The sequence below is a fragment of the Anopheles arabiensis genome, chromosome 3 (genome assembly GCF_016920715.1).
Source record: "Anopheles arabiensis isolate DONGOLA chromosome 3, AaraD3, whole genome shotgun sequence".
NCBI lineage: Eukaryota > Metazoa > Arthropoda > Insecta > Diptera > Culicidae > Anopheles > Anopheles arabiensis.
In genome coordinates, this window is record NC_053518.1 from 87286261 (window position 1) to 87300215 (window position 13955).

Here is a 13955-nt window from a genome sequence, read left to right on the forward strand (position 1 = left end):
ACGCAAAAACTATTTATCAAAATATAAGCACATTTAATTCCAGAAGAAAACAACGACAAAACACAACATAAAGAACCTTTTTCGTCTTAACCTTTGTGAGGAGGCTCCGGCACCGGTTTTACCGTACCGAGCACCCCTCTCCAGAGTCCCTCCTTACTGCAGCAGACCACGCAGCATCGTTTCCAGCTTGCGACCGTCGGCCGCAAACTTGCGAATACCGTCCGACAGCTTGTCCGTCGACATCTGGTCCTCGTTCAGCATCCAGCGGAACGTGGCCTCATCCATCTGCATCTTCTCCAGTGGCACCTCCTTCGCCTTCTCCGCATCCAGATAGCGCTTGACCGGTTCCGCACTCTTCTCCAGCTCGCCGAGCAGCTTCGGGCTGATCGTGAGCAGATCGCACCCGGCCAGCGCCATGATCTCGCCCACGTTGCGGAACGACGCGCCCATCACGACCGTCTTGTAGCCGAACTTCTTGTAGTAGTTGTAGATCTTGGTCACCGACACGACGCCCGGATCCTGCTCCGGCTCGAACGCTTTCTGCTCCGTGTTGGCCACGTACCAGTCGAGAATGCGGCCCACGAACGGTGAGATGAGGGTGACGCCCGCCTCGGCACAGGCCACTGCCTGCGCGAACGAGAACAGCAGCGTCAGGTTGCAGTGGATGTTGTGCTCCTTCTCCAGCACACTGGCCGCCTGGATGCCCTCCCAGGTGGAGGCGAGCTTGATCAGCACCCGGTCCCGCTTGATGCCGCGCTCCTCGTACAGTGCGATCAGCTTGAGGGCTTTCGCCACCGACGCTTCCTTGTTGAAGGACAGCCGGGCATCGATTTCGGTCGACACGCGGCCCGGCACCAGCTTCAGAATTTCGCACCCGAACAGCACGAACAGCATGTCGGCCGCCTCGGACACCTGCTCGTCCAGCGTGCTGCTCAAAATAGAGGGGGAAATAGATTAAATACAGAATCTGCAACTTCAGCTGCTATCAAAACTCACGTTCCCGCCTTCTGTCCGTGCTTGATGGCCTTATCGATCAGATGCTGGTACTGCTCCATGCCGGCCGCGGACAGAATCAGCGACGGATTCGTCGTAGCGTCGGTCGGCTTGTACGTTTTCATCGCTGTAAATAAAAAAAAAGCGGGGGAAAGTTGGATAAAACGATCGTAACGAATCACTAACTTAGTGCATGTCTCCTCCAACGTACGGCCTTCCCTTGGCGGGACGGCACGATCGCGAGCTGTTTTTCTGTCCTTCTCTCACTACCCCCATGTGGTCAGTGCGACTGGTACAAGGCGGGTGAAAGGAAATCACCGTTTGACCTCTACCGAGGCACCGATCGCGCTCATGTGACCCACGTTGGAGCAAAATGGAGCAACTAGGTCGGTTTATTGAGAGGCATTTAAAAATTCCAATTGGAATTAAACGTGAAAACGCTAAAACAATTTCCCCCGCATGGGGAGATGTTGTGCCAGCGAAGCGTCAAAGCTATCGCGCGCGCGTGTTTTTTGCCACGGCTACGGAGGAGATAATGGTTGTTTGAGAAGATGACGATTGTGTGTGTCGCAGGCGGCTCCACCGCACGCAAGCAACCAGTGCTGGAGAGAATCACCTTTAAGCGGTCACCTTGATCGACACTTGTACTACACCCATTGCAGCGGAACAAAAAAAACCCATCAGCCATTGCAAAAGCCAAAAAAACAGTATCGAAAAAGGCGAAAAATTGCCTGCCCGCGTTACTATGACAATCTGGAAAGTTTCCTTCGCGAATTTCCTGTCGCACTCGCCGCCAGCACACCTTTTGCACACACTCTTTCTCCCTCCGTCCCGTACTTACCCTCGAAGTCACCGGTGTCGGCCACGATCGTGGTGAGCTGTTTCAGTTGTTCCAAACTCGAAGCCATTTTCGTTTTCTTCGTCTGCGGTTCAGCGCTGCTCATCGTCGACTGAAATCCAAAATCCGATGGAAGAGCTGAAGAACTGCCACACGGGTGCGTGTGTTTGCGGCGGTGGAGGTGGGGCGGTAGAAGGAGAGCTGGCGAACTAGACGCGAGGGGTCACACACGCTAAAGGCTCTGTTCGAGCTGCCGTTTCCTTTCCGTTCCCTTTCGGCAATGAGGCCCGGTGAAGCGTGAAGCGCACGCTGTACGAGTAGAGCCCCGGGTGTAAAAGGTTGTGTGTAGGGCTGTCTGTGTGTGAGTGTGTGTGTGTGTGCAAAGGGTGGGGAGGCTTCGTATAGACACTTGCAAACAGGGCGCGCGCGGTGTCGAATCCACCCAGCAGGCTTTTGGTGATTGCTGGAGAAGTGGGAAGGTTTTTTGGGAATTTATTTGGAAGATCTTTCCAGGATGAATCGTCCTCAAACCTCATTGGCTCTTGTGAAAATGAGTATTGAGTCGCAGCATTGAAGTAGATTATATGCATGTTGATGTACCGACATGGGTTTGGAACCAGATGAGGCGAAAGAACTCCGCCGGAGCCAAAGCCTCTCAAAACCATACTAACAACAATTTGGAACCAGTTCCGGCTAACTAGGAAAAGTTCTATATCATCTACAAGACTGCAACTGTCTTTGAATAACTTTTGCAATCGGGATAGGCGCGAGATTAGCGCTAACAACGAAATTCATCCATCTATAAAGCCATCAAAATCGTGGTCACTTACATGACATCTTTTCAGTATCACCTGCAGGACTTGAACTGGTATGCAATTAGTTTTAGTTAAGAGATTAGTGTAGTGTCAGTTGCTAAGCAGGAAACGTGCTGGAAATAGTGCCACAACCGGAAAAAAGTTCCGTATCAGCATCTTGATAGGCTTATGATAGGTTCTTGGAACGGGTTTCGAGATTCGAGGCCAGTTCCAGAATGTTAACGGCTCGATATCAGGTTCAGAACCCTGTTCCGATCCGGAGTTCCAGTTGGAATATCCTTCACAGAGAGTGCTTCTTACTCCACTGATATAATGGGATAGGTTAAGGTCTGATACAGACATAGATTTTGGACCAGTTACAGGACCGAGGCGTATCTGGGACGAAAACCAGAATAAGTAAGAATTAAATTCCAGTGAGAGTAACTTCTACTAGTTTTAGATTCTTCTTCTTCTTCTTCTTCTTTGGCACAACATCCATTGTCGGTCAAGGCCTGCCTGTACCACTAGTGGGCTCGGCACAACCGTGACATATTTATTACCATAGCAGGATAGTAGTCCCTCCTAAACGTATGGTGGCACGGTCCATTCGGGGCTTGGACGAGTTGACGACTGTACTACTTGACCGGCTTCTTCTAGATTGCTTTGGGATATTTCCAACGACCAAGACCTGTTTCGAATGCAGCTTCAATGATGATGCAGGTTTGATATGATGATACCAGTTGATCATACAGTTCCAGACTCAGGAGCAGTGTGAATCGTGAATGATGCGTTCTGGAGTTTATGGAGACCGCAGAAATGTGTTACATAAATACACTGTACCAGAGCAGGATTAACCAATTTGAGGAAAGACATCTCACGTAAAAAGAAATAAAACAAATTAATAATGAAAAAAGATTGACACTTCTCAATGACTGCATAAGAATGATAACGTGCATACAATTCGGTGCATCGGGCGTACATTGGTGTGAGTTATTTGTTCATTATCGCAGCTTCAAGTATTTTTATGCAAAGCTTCGACAATTCTGGAGTGGGACGTTTGCACCGGATAGGACAAAAAAGAGATTCACGATTAGAGTGCATCAAATAATACAACAAGAAAAATAATTCCAACAAGAAACCCCTATAAAAAGACTAACACGTTTAACATAAGCACTTTAAATCTGATAAAACCAAATTTGCCCCGTAATTGTTGCAAATTTTGGGAAGAATTTAAATAATTTTGAATAATGTTCCGCCCATTCGTCGCTTGCACTGTCGAGGGCCGGCTGCAATTGCTTGTCAAAGAGAAACGCCTGCTGCGATGACGGAATGTGCGGGCCGTACGTTGGTGTTGGTGTTGATGTTTACAAACCGCCAGCCGTCAAACTGTGGAGAGTCTGGAAGGAGGGTGGTCTACGCTGTCTTTTGTACGACTTCACCAGCAGCGGTAGGGAGTGGAATTAATTTATGGAGCTGTCCTCACTGATACGGCACTTACTTTGTGGGTATGCGTGAGTGAGAGAAGTTTCTGTAACTTAAAAAAGTGAGTTTTTGTTATGTGTCGTGTTGCCCCGTGTTCACTGTAATCCACAGGATGTGTTCAGTGTAAATACGAAGGGTGAAGTGACCACCAACACCAGCCCCGTCGTCGCCCTGTCGCGCTGCCGGATGTGGCCGAACATTCGGAACAGAGTTTGATAAGAAGAATTAAGGGCCCTCTCTCTCTGTTTTCTCGCTCGTTTTCGTTGTGGCAATTGCTCGCGATAGCACGCACGGTCCTCTCCACTGGTTCCCAGTCGTTCCGGATGCAATAGACCACCACGATGGATGATATAGACAATATTATTCTGCACTCGTTGCGTCAAATCGATTGGTAGGTGGTTGCTGTCGGCCAACATTAAGCGAAACTGACCGATTGTGTTTACTTGCCAATTACAGCGATCTGGACGAAGACATACAGGGTTTGGAGCAGTTTACGCCCGCCGTGCTGGTGCGCACCGTTTCGAAATGTTTGCTGCTGATCGATCCGTCCCTGGACCTCCCGCAAACGTTGCCGCCCGGTATGGCGCAACGGTTCACCGTTACCGCCCGGCTAGCGGAAGCCTGCACGGTTGGTGCCCTTTCCGCGTTCGACTTACTTTCCAACGACTGATTTACTGTTTATTCCCTTCTTCTTCTTCCGTAGGCCGTCGGTTACCGGCGCGACATCGGCTACCAGACGTTCCTGTACTCGAACGTGGCCGAGGTGCGGCGCGTGTTTATGTTTCTCATCGAGCAGCTGCCCAAAGACTCGACCGATGCGGCCGACCCGGAAGCACCGCTCGATCGGGTGACTGATCTGGAGAACCGGATACTGGACAGTATGCGGCAGCAGCTGCGCGGACGGAAGGATCCGGCCACGCCGCTCGATCTTCGGAACGCGACGCTGGGCTGGGCGGGGAGCCGCTCCCGTGCCAACATTCCGTTTGTAACGCAAAGTGACGTCACGGCTGGTACGGGATTGCGTGGAAGAAAGTGGCTTCAAACGGTGTTAATTGGTGTTTTTTCTCGCTTTGTACAGAAATTAAGCAATACTGGCTACGTCGGAGCGGGTTTTGGGAGGAGGAAAAGGATGAAGTGGATCGACGGGCGCCAGACGTTGCCGCCAGCACGGACGAGGCCATTCTAAAGCTGCAAGCTTACTACGCGCAAAACAAAGCCCAGTGTCCGCTTGCGGAAGAGCTTGAGGAGGCTGCCGAAACGCCCGATCGCTTAGGACAGCTGGATGCGCTCGAGCAAGAAATTGCCGCCATTGAAACGGCCATCTCCGAGTCACGGCGCGAGCAGCGCGAACTTCACGCGAAACGCCGAACAGTGGCGGAAAGCGCGCAAGCGGTGGAAAGTGTGGCCGAAAAGCTAAAGGAGGAGAAAAAGATTAAGGAACGCACGCACATCCTGCTGGAAAACCCGGAGGTGAACGTGGCCAAGCTCGAGTCGATCATTGCCGCGGCCGGCGAGAAGATGAAGAAGCTGCAAAGCCAGTGGGAAGCGCATCGGGCCCCGCTGGTCGCGACGCTGGAGGAACATCAAGCCAAAAATTCGGACCAAGTTGTACGTTGGAAAAAGCACCGCCACAGGACACGTGCGTGTGCGTTTCGGGTTTGAATTGTGACGGTTATAAAACGTTTTTTCCTCTCCATTTTAGAGCAAATCTCAAAAGGTGCTTGATCAGATCGAGTCCGCCCGGCACAAATCGGAGGAGGTGATCGTCGACCTGCAGACGAAGAGCGCCTTGCACGCCCGGCTGGTGCAAGAGTACGAGCGGATGGGCCGCACCGTGAGCCGAACGGCGTACACGAGCCGCATCCTGGAGATAATCGGCAACATCCGCAAGCAGAAGACGGACATCGACAAGATACTGCACGATACGCGCAGCCTGCAGAAGGAAATCAACTCCATCACGGGCCAGCTCGACCGGCAGTTTACCGTGACGGATGATTTGATCTTTCGCAATGCGAAGCGCGACGAGTACTGCAAGCGGGCGTACATTCTGCTCGTCGCCCTGCACACCGAGTGCAGCGAGCTGACGGCCCTGGTGCAGGAAACGGGCACGGTGAAGCGCGAGGTGCGTGAGCTGGAAGATCAGATCGAGAACGAGAAGGATCGCAACGTGGTGACGAATCTGGCCCAGATCGGGCAGGATTTGGAGGAGATGCAGCGGGAGAGCCGTCGGCTGGAGGAAGCCATCCAGCAGCTGGAACTGTCCGCCGGGCGGAATGGGACGAAGTAAAAGGGGTGGAGAAAGTAGTTGGACAGAAACAACAAACACGGCTTTTCGATGGCATTGCGCGGGCACGGCAACGTAGGGAAAATAAAATGTGATATATTCCTCGTGACAAATGGACCTAAAACACACACACACAGTTTACACCCGAAAACAACAATCGGTCACACGGAACAATTTTCACTTCACAGAACACACCAACAAAAAAACACGCGCATGTGGCAAATTGTTTGGGGGATGTTTTGCGCCAGATGATGCCTATTTATTCAACATGTTGGTGCACAAACATTGCGGTAGTAATATTGAAAATGCACCAAACTCGTCACAAACAGTCGCGGATGGATGGAAAGGACAATTTTGCCTTTCATTTCCACCGTTCCTGCGCGCGCCCGAATTCGATGGTAAACAATACGCAAACGAGAGGGTGCCCCCCGCGCTTACAGCTTCAGCTTGGTACGTCTCCAGTGACGGCGCTTGGCGTTATACCTGGAAATTGGGCAGACAAACAATCACATATTAGCACATTTAGTTGGAGGATTAAGCAAGACGAACGATTGTGAACACTTCCGCTGTGTGTGTGTGGATGCGGATGCGGCACAACAAAAACTTACCGGATGGTGTTACCCGTGCGCATACGGATCCATTGCGGAATGGGTCGGTTTTGCTTCAGCTTCTTGGCAAGCTTTTGCTTGATGCGGAACGTTTTGTGGGACGCCTGAAAACGAAAGCGGATACGATTGCGTTCATTATTACACTGCTTTTGGCATACCGCGGGCGGTATTTTCCGCGTTTTTCGGTGAATTTCCAACTTACCATTTCGTGCAAGTGTGTCTACTCGGAGACCAATGACGAAAAAGAGACCGATTGGCTGTCGGAAACGCACGAACGCAGCTTCGACTCGACGTTGTAAACGCGCGCTTTGACATGCGTTCCTTGGAAAACGCACACTCCGCCTGTCAGCTGTCAATCTGCTGCGAGCTGTCATAACAATTGTTTCTGGTTTGTTTTTCTCACCTTTTCACAGGCTGGAATTTTGGGTGCCCGTGGTTGGGTAATTGTTTCTTTTTTTTTCGCTTGGCCAGCGCGTAAAATGTTGAAACTGTTCCGCGCGCCCAGCCGGCTCGGGATCGTTGCCCGGGGTTCGCTTTGGGTAAGCCGACGCACCTTCCTGTCGGACGCGTACCAGTGCCGGGAGGCGTGGAATGCCCGGCTCGCCACACCGCTGCTCGAGAAGATCAACCTGGACACGCTGTACTACGATCTGGAGCAGCGGTTCCAGCAGCGGAACAAAATCTCCGCCATCGATATCGACATCTACGCAAACAAGCTGGTGGACGAGTCGCACGTAGAGGAGGTGGCCGATCTGTTGTACAAGTTCCGGCTGACGGAGGAAACGTCCAGCACGCTCGACTCGACGCACCATGCGCTGGTGCGCAACTACCTCGACCACCGGTGCTACGGCCAGCTGATCGAGGTGCTGAACAATCGCATCGGGTACGGTGTGTTTCTGGACGCGTACAGTGCCAACCTGACGCTGGACCAGCTGCTCAAGGGGAAGGAGTTCCGGTATGCGGCGCGGGTCGCCACACTGCTAGCGCTGCAGGAAGACTTTTCCAACCCGATTACCAAAGCGCTCGCGCTGTACAGTTGCTACCGGTACGCGAAGGCGCCCGATGCGGAGCATTTCGACGATTTGGCCCCGGCCGAGCAGGGAGCTGGAGAAGCCGGTGAGGGACAGAAGAAGAAAAAGAAGGAAGAGATCAAGGTGAGGGTAAAGTTCCTGCGCAACGAGTACTTCGACGACCATTTCGATCTGACCGACAGTCAGCTACTGCTGGGAAAAACGTTCGTGGAGCTTGGGCGGGCGTACGGTGGCGCTGGCAGTGTGATTGGCACGAGCTGCGAGCTGCTCGGGCTGACGATGTACAGAAAGTACGAGCAGGCGTGTGAGTTTGTGAAGCAAAACGCGGGGAAGGAGTTGAACGAGGAAGCGCTGCAGATGATCCGCAGCACGCTGGAGAAGGAGCCAAACAAGGAGGATGAACAGTTGGTGGCATTTACGGAAGCGGTTGACAAACTGGAGGCGAGCATGAAGATTGGCAAGGACAGCTTCGAAAAGTTGATCCTCGAGCAGGTGAAGCAGAGTGTGGGAGAGCATGAAAAGCAGCAAATCGAAGCACAGGCAAAGGTGAGTGGCGATGGACAACTGTCGTAAAGGAATAGTTTAACATGAATTTCCTATTTTTTGCAGCTCTACACGGAGTGGTGCAATCTGCGGCAGCAGCGGGTCGACGAGGAGCTGGAGCGGATGCAGCGGGCCAAGCGGCTGCAGGAGATCGAACAGCTCGCGGTGGAGATGGAGAAGGAGGAGCAGAAGCTGTGGTTCTTCGAGAACGAGGACAAGATCGACCTGCAGATCGACAGCAAGCGGGTGTTCTATCCGAAGCGGTGGTTCGGCAAGAAGAAGAAGCCCCGCACGGTCGATGTGGATTACGTGCCGCCGGAAGTACGGCAGAGGAATTAGGCGGCCGTTTTGTGCGATGGTTCCGTGCTTTGCGTAGTGTATGAATATAAATTGATTTAAACTTATTTTTATATCGTTTATAACTAATTTCTAGTGATTTGTTTGAAGGTTTGAACCCAAAACGATCGAAAATGTGGTAACCGGTTCTAAATGCATCCTGGAATAGGATGGTTTGTCCCAAAGTTATGCAGGTTATAGAACCGACAACGGAACCAACTCGAGAATTGGTCTACAACTAATCCCCAAAATTGACTTCAAATTTAAGGGGGTTCCAATACTGTCTCGAACCAAAAATTGGTTCAGAGGACATCTTGGAACTGTTCTCGAACCTATCCCGGTATTTTGCTCCTTTCGGTCCTTCTACAACCAGGACTCTGAACCTATACGATTACGGAACTGGTACCAAAACAGTCAGAATAGTATTACTTATCCCAAAATGATTCTGATTCTAGGTACCGAACTAATTCCTCTAATTACCGAAACAGGTCCTAAAATAGAATCATAAACTATGCTGATTCTGGACCTAGTTCCGTAATTCTGTTTTTGAAGTGTTCTTTTTAATAACAATTTTAAAACTGATTCCGAACCTATCTCGATGCACGTGATGGGTAATCCGGGGTGGAGATGTGGATCCACTGCGACTCCGGCTCTGAAAAACATAATTAATTCTGGATTCGGATTTGTCTCCGCAATACCGAACGAGTTCGTAGGAGTCGCGTCACCCTCTCCGATGAGACCAGACCTACTCGATTCCGATTCCATGTTCACAATCAATTCCGGAGCCAATTCCGATCCCGGAGCCGATATCGGAGCCAATTCCGGAGTTGGATCCGAAACGTCTATTCTTACGAGGATGCCGAAACCGACTCCGATTTCAAAACCGATTCTGATTTCCGAACCAATTCCGATTCTGGAGCCGGCTTCGATTTCGAAACCAATTCCGGTGCCAATTCCGATTCCAGATCTGATTCCGGAATCGATTCTGGAAATCTGGATTCGACACCGGAAAAAATGGGATTTACCCATCACTACTTTATACCTGTCCTGAACCTGTTATAAGTTTTCTTTCTTGAAATGTTGTTTCATCCGAAGTGTCCAAATCATGAACCTGGTTAAGATCAAAATTAAACGGTTGTAAATTATTTTAAAAAAAATCCGTGGGATTTCTGTGTTGTAGAAACTTGACATTTGCATTCGGCAGAATTTATTTTTCGCCAACTGTCAAAACGAAACGTAAACAAAAGCTCGCACAGTGGCAATATTTACGCGCTACGTGCGCACTTTTATTTATTGAACCCCGGCTGGCCCCGTTAAAAAGTAAGAAAAAGCGTCTTCCAACATGTTCATCAAACCGTTCAAGATCAAGTCCAACATACTGGTGACCGGGTCGGAGAAGAAGCGGTTGCGGCAGCGCGTGATGGCACAGTTTAACCGGCCGGACGAGGAAACGGGCACCGCACCGTCGCCACTGGCCGAACTGTTCGGCAATCGGGCGAAGGTGTGCACGGTCAAACTCATCACCTACCACGAGGAACCGGTCACGGTGTACACCAGCGACAAGCGGCCCATCTTCTTCGAGCTCAACGGGAAGCTGCTGCCGACCGTGTACACGCTGTGGAGCTGTCCGGATCTGGTGCCGGCCTTCACTACCCACGCCACCGTGCTGCCAAAGCTGGCCAACGGGGCCGATCTGATGATTCCGGGCGTGGTGAAGAAGGGCACAAACCTGGCGTCGTGGGGACGGCACCAGAAGGACGATGTGGTGGCGGTAAACTTGACCTCGAATCGGGCCGCCGTCGGAGTCGGACTGCTGGCACACTCGAGCAGCGATCTGTACATGTGCGGCGGGCATGGTGTGTGCGTGCGCATGATGCACGTGTTCGGTGATAAGCTGTGGGGCATGGAACCGTCCGTCTGTCAGCAGGTGCCACTGCACGGGTCGGTCGTGTCGGTGCCGACGGAGTCCGATTTCCCACCGCTCGGCAGCGAGAAGCCCAAACCGGTGGAGGAAGCGGTGAAGCAAGTAAGGCGCAAGGTGGGAGAAATGTAAGAGACTTTCCTGTTTTTTACCGCTCGATTAATGTTTTAGGTCACAAAATCGCTGGAAAATGCTGCCCTTACTGCCCAGGAAGAGGAGTCGACCAGTGACGGTGACGCTTCGGACGACGAACCACAAGAGCCGGAAGAGGCGGAAAAGCCCCCCAATCCCGACGAGCTGATCAAGGGAGCACTGCTGAATGCTCTCAAGCTGCACGGGAAGAAAATTGCGCTTCCCCTGCTCACCAGCACCTTCTACCCGCAGTACGTGCAGCCGGAAATTCCCGACGGGATCGAAATGAAGAAAAGCTCCTACAAGAAGGTGGGCACCTTCTTCAAGCGAATGGCCGAGGAGGGCCTGCTCGAGATAAAGGAGGAGAAGAAGGGCATCGAAAAGGTGACCGCCCTCAACCTGGAACACCCGGCCGTGCTGTCGTTCTATCCGTACAAGGCGCAGAAAGCGTCCACCGATGGGCAGGATGCGCCGGGCGGACCGGCCTCTTCCGGTGCTTCCAACCCGCTGCTTCTCACGCAGATGACGGCCATGTACGCGGTGAGCGAGCGAACGGCAAAGCTGTTCGGCTGCTTCAATGTAGCGCTCGGCAAGACGCTGGACCAGACGCAGGTGCGCAACTACATGCGCGACTACGTCGGGCGCAACAAGCTGATCAATCCGTCCACCAAGCTGGTCACGCTGGACGACACGCTGCGGGAAATTTGCGGCTGCCCCCCGGCGCCGGAGGAGCCGGAAGTGCTGGTGGGGCTGGCCGACCTGACCGAAACGGTGCTGAACTGCATGACCAGCACGTTCGAGATGCGCAGTCAGAAGGGGACGGTCACGAAGGGCGGCAAGCGGGCGATCATACACCTGACGACGGCGACGCGCAGCGGCAACAAGAAGGTGACGCTGATCAGCAACCTGGCGGACTACGGCATCAATGTGAACGATTTCGCGAAGGCGGTGAAGCTGGGCGCCGCCGCCAGCACGACCATGACGGAGGTGCCCGGCTCGAAGGGCGAGCAGCTGATGGTGCAGGGCAATCATATAAAGTTTGTGTTCGAGCTGCTCACCACCACGTACCAGGTGCCGAAGGCGTGCATCACCGGGCTGGAGTTTGCCAAGGAGCAGAAAAAGAAGAAGAAAAAGTAATGCTGGGCGGGGAGGTAAATTGTGTGCTTGTGGGAGCGGAAAAGGACGAGAAAGAGATGTCATTAAAAAGATAACACAAATACATAAATTCCACACAGCAATAAAACAAAATGTAGCATTGTTTTTTTTAAATTGTTTGTACCGTTTGAAATATCGAGCTACGTTAACGGTCGTTTTGAAACCTGTCGTGAGCGAAATGAGTCTCCCGCGTCCGTTGAATTGTGCGTGAAAGTAGCCTCATTTAAATTGTATCCCATCGAGCTGTCACAGCCGTGTTTGTTGTTTTCCCGTGCCCGCACGTTGTGTGTATCGAACTCGCTCGGGATGAAGACGGACAATAAATCACACTCACACCGTCCGAAAGGTGGTGGCCAACGGAACCGAGGTAATGCAGGCCAAGGCAAACGGAAGGACAAATTCTTCCTCGATGTTCCAAAGTCGGAAAACAAACCGTACCAACAGCAGCGGAATCAAAAGGATGGTGGTAGTGGCGGCGGTGGCAATGGAAGACCGTTTGGAAAGCGTGGTTCGGGCGTGCAGAAAACGGTAGCGTTCAAGCCCAAGCAGCAGGGACACCGGCAAGGAGGCGGCGGTAAAAAGCCATCGTACAACAAAAACAACCCCAACAGCAAAAACAACAAGTACAGCAAACCACCGGGAGGCCGACCACCGGGCAACAAAGGCAAACCGGACGGAAGGAAAGGTGGCGGTGCAGCGCAATCATCCAGCGAACCGCCGCACTTTGAAGGCAAACCGGAGAAGGTGAACTACTGTCTGGCGCCGGACCGGCTGGAGGCACAGGCGCGGGCAATTAAGCAGATCGAGCGGCAGGAGCGGGAGGCGGAGTTCGAGCGGAAGAAGCAGGACCGGCAGCTGAAGCACAAAAAGATGACGCAGAAGACGCGCAAGGGCCAGCCGGTGATGCAGGGCCGGCTGGAGATGCTGTTCGAGAAGGTGAAGAAGGTGGTCGGCGTGCAGTAATGAGGCTTGGAGTGAGTGTGTGAGCGAACCTTGGTATGTAATCCCCATCCTTGAGTGTGGCCTTGAGAAGGTGTAATAAACAATGCTTAATTCAATAAGGTAAACAATATACGTACTTAGTGATGTATTCTTTGGAGCGCACCCATGACTCCGGTCCGACTTCGGCTATTGTTAGTCCGATTCCGACTATGGCAAAATCCGAACCACTAGTTCCGTCCGGAGTCTGAGTCTCCCGGAGTCGTCTGGAGTCGTTCGGAGTCGACTGGAATCGGAATCAGTCGGAGTCAACAGGAGCAGTGCGGTTAAATGTGCTTGTGATTAGGCATTTCATTTCGTTGTGGTTTTTTTTATCTTTCACTTTGCGCGTGCACTTCGTATACAGGCCTTTGTTTCGAAGGCCTACTCCGGCCGACTCCGGGCGACTTCGACTCCCACCGATTCCGGACGACTCGGAACGGTTCCGGATAACTTCGACTCTCAAAAACTTCACATGACTCCGAACGACTCCGAATGACACCGGACGACTCCGAACGGCTCCGGATGAATCCGAAGTCGACTCCGACACCGAACGACTTTGGGTGACTCCGACTCTTAATAACTTCGGATGACTCCGGACGACTCTGGACGACTCCAAACGACTCCACACGACTCTGGACGACTGCGAAGGAATCCGGACGACACCGGACGACTCCGGGCGATTCCGGACGACTCTGAACGATTTCGCACGACTTCGGGTGGCTATGGACGACTCCGGACGACTCCAAACGACTCTGGACGACTCCGAACGACTTCGGATGACTCAAACTCCCAATAACTTCGAAGGACTCCGACCGACTCCAGACAACTCCGGACGACTCCGGACGACTCCAAACGAC

General features: G+C 52.3%; 6 protein-coding genes across 6 annotated transcripts; 4 read left to right on the forward strand and 2 right to left on the reverse strand.

The window, feature by feature from the left end:
• Nucleotides 1-10: 10 nt before the first annotated feature.
• LOC120900618 (probable transaldolase) lies at nt 11-2136 on the reverse strand. Its single transcript, XM_040307878.1, has 3 exons — nt 1835-2136; nt 997-1120; nt 11-928 (listed from the first exon to the last, which is right to left on the reverse strand). Exons 1-3 carry the CDS (start codon nt 1935-1937, stop codon nt 154-156), a joined length of 1002 nt encoding a protein of 333 aa, XP_040163812.1. The 5' UTR covers nt 1938-2136; the 3' UTR covers nt 11-153.
• A 1673-nt stretch (nt 2137-3809) lies between these two features.
• Nucleotides 3810-6504, forward strand: LOC120900616 (coiled-coil domain-containing protein 22 homolog). The gene is made up of 6 exons (XM_040307875.1): nt 3810-4168; nt 4393-4498; nt 4564-4735; nt 4811-5117; nt 5186-5715; nt 5810-6504. The coding sequence occupies exons 2-6, from the start codon at nt 4449-4451 to the stop codon at nt 6392-6394; spliced, it is 1644 nt and encodes a 547-aa protein (XP_040163809.1). The 5' UTR covers nt 3810-4168; nt 4393-4448; the 3' UTR covers nt 6395-6504.
• A 110-nt stretch (nt 6505-6614) lies between these two features.
• On the reverse strand, nt 6615-7326 carry LOC120900619 (60S ribosomal protein L39). The gene is made up of 3 exons (XM_040307879.1): nt 7202-7326; nt 7000-7103; nt 6615-6874 (listed from the first exon to the last, which is right to left on the reverse strand). Exons 1-3 carry the CDS (start codon nt 7202-7204, stop codon nt 6826-6828), a joined length of 156 nt encoding a protein of 51 aa, XP_040163813.1. The 5' UTR covers nt 7205-7326; the 3' UTR covers nt 6615-6825.
• Nucleotides 7327-7380: 54 nt separating this feature from the next.
• LOC120900617 lies at nt 7381-8977 on the forward strand. Its single transcript, XM_040307877.1, has 2 exons — nt 7381-8576; nt 8640-8977. The coding sequence occupies exons 1-2, from the start codon at nt 7479-7481 to the stop codon at nt 8910-8912; spliced, it is 1371 nt and encodes a 456-aa protein (XP_040163811.1). The 5' UTR covers nt 7381-7478; the 3' UTR covers nt 8913-8977.
• Nucleotides 8978-10138: 1161 nt separating this feature from the next.
• On the forward strand, nt 10139-12192 carry LOC120903669 (eukaryotic translation initiation factor 2D). Its single transcript, XM_040313230.1, has 2 exons — nt 10139-10935; nt 11002-12192. The coding sequence occupies exons 1-2, from the start codon at nt 10252-10254 to the stop codon at nt 12097-12099; spliced, it is 1782 nt and encodes a 593-aa protein (XP_040169164.1). The 5' UTR covers nt 10139-10251; the 3' UTR covers nt 12100-12192.
• A 168-nt stretch (nt 12193-12360) lies between these two features.
• LOC120904181 (translation initiation factor IF-2-like) lies at nt 12361-13189 on the forward strand. Its single transcript, XM_040314001.1, has one exon. The coding sequence runs from the start codon at nt 12424-12426 to the stop codon at nt 13078-13080; it is 657 nt and encodes a 218-aa protein (XP_040169935.1). The 5' UTR covers nt 12361-12423; the 3' UTR covers nt 13081-13189.
• Nucleotides 13190-13955: the final 766 nt, after the last annotated feature.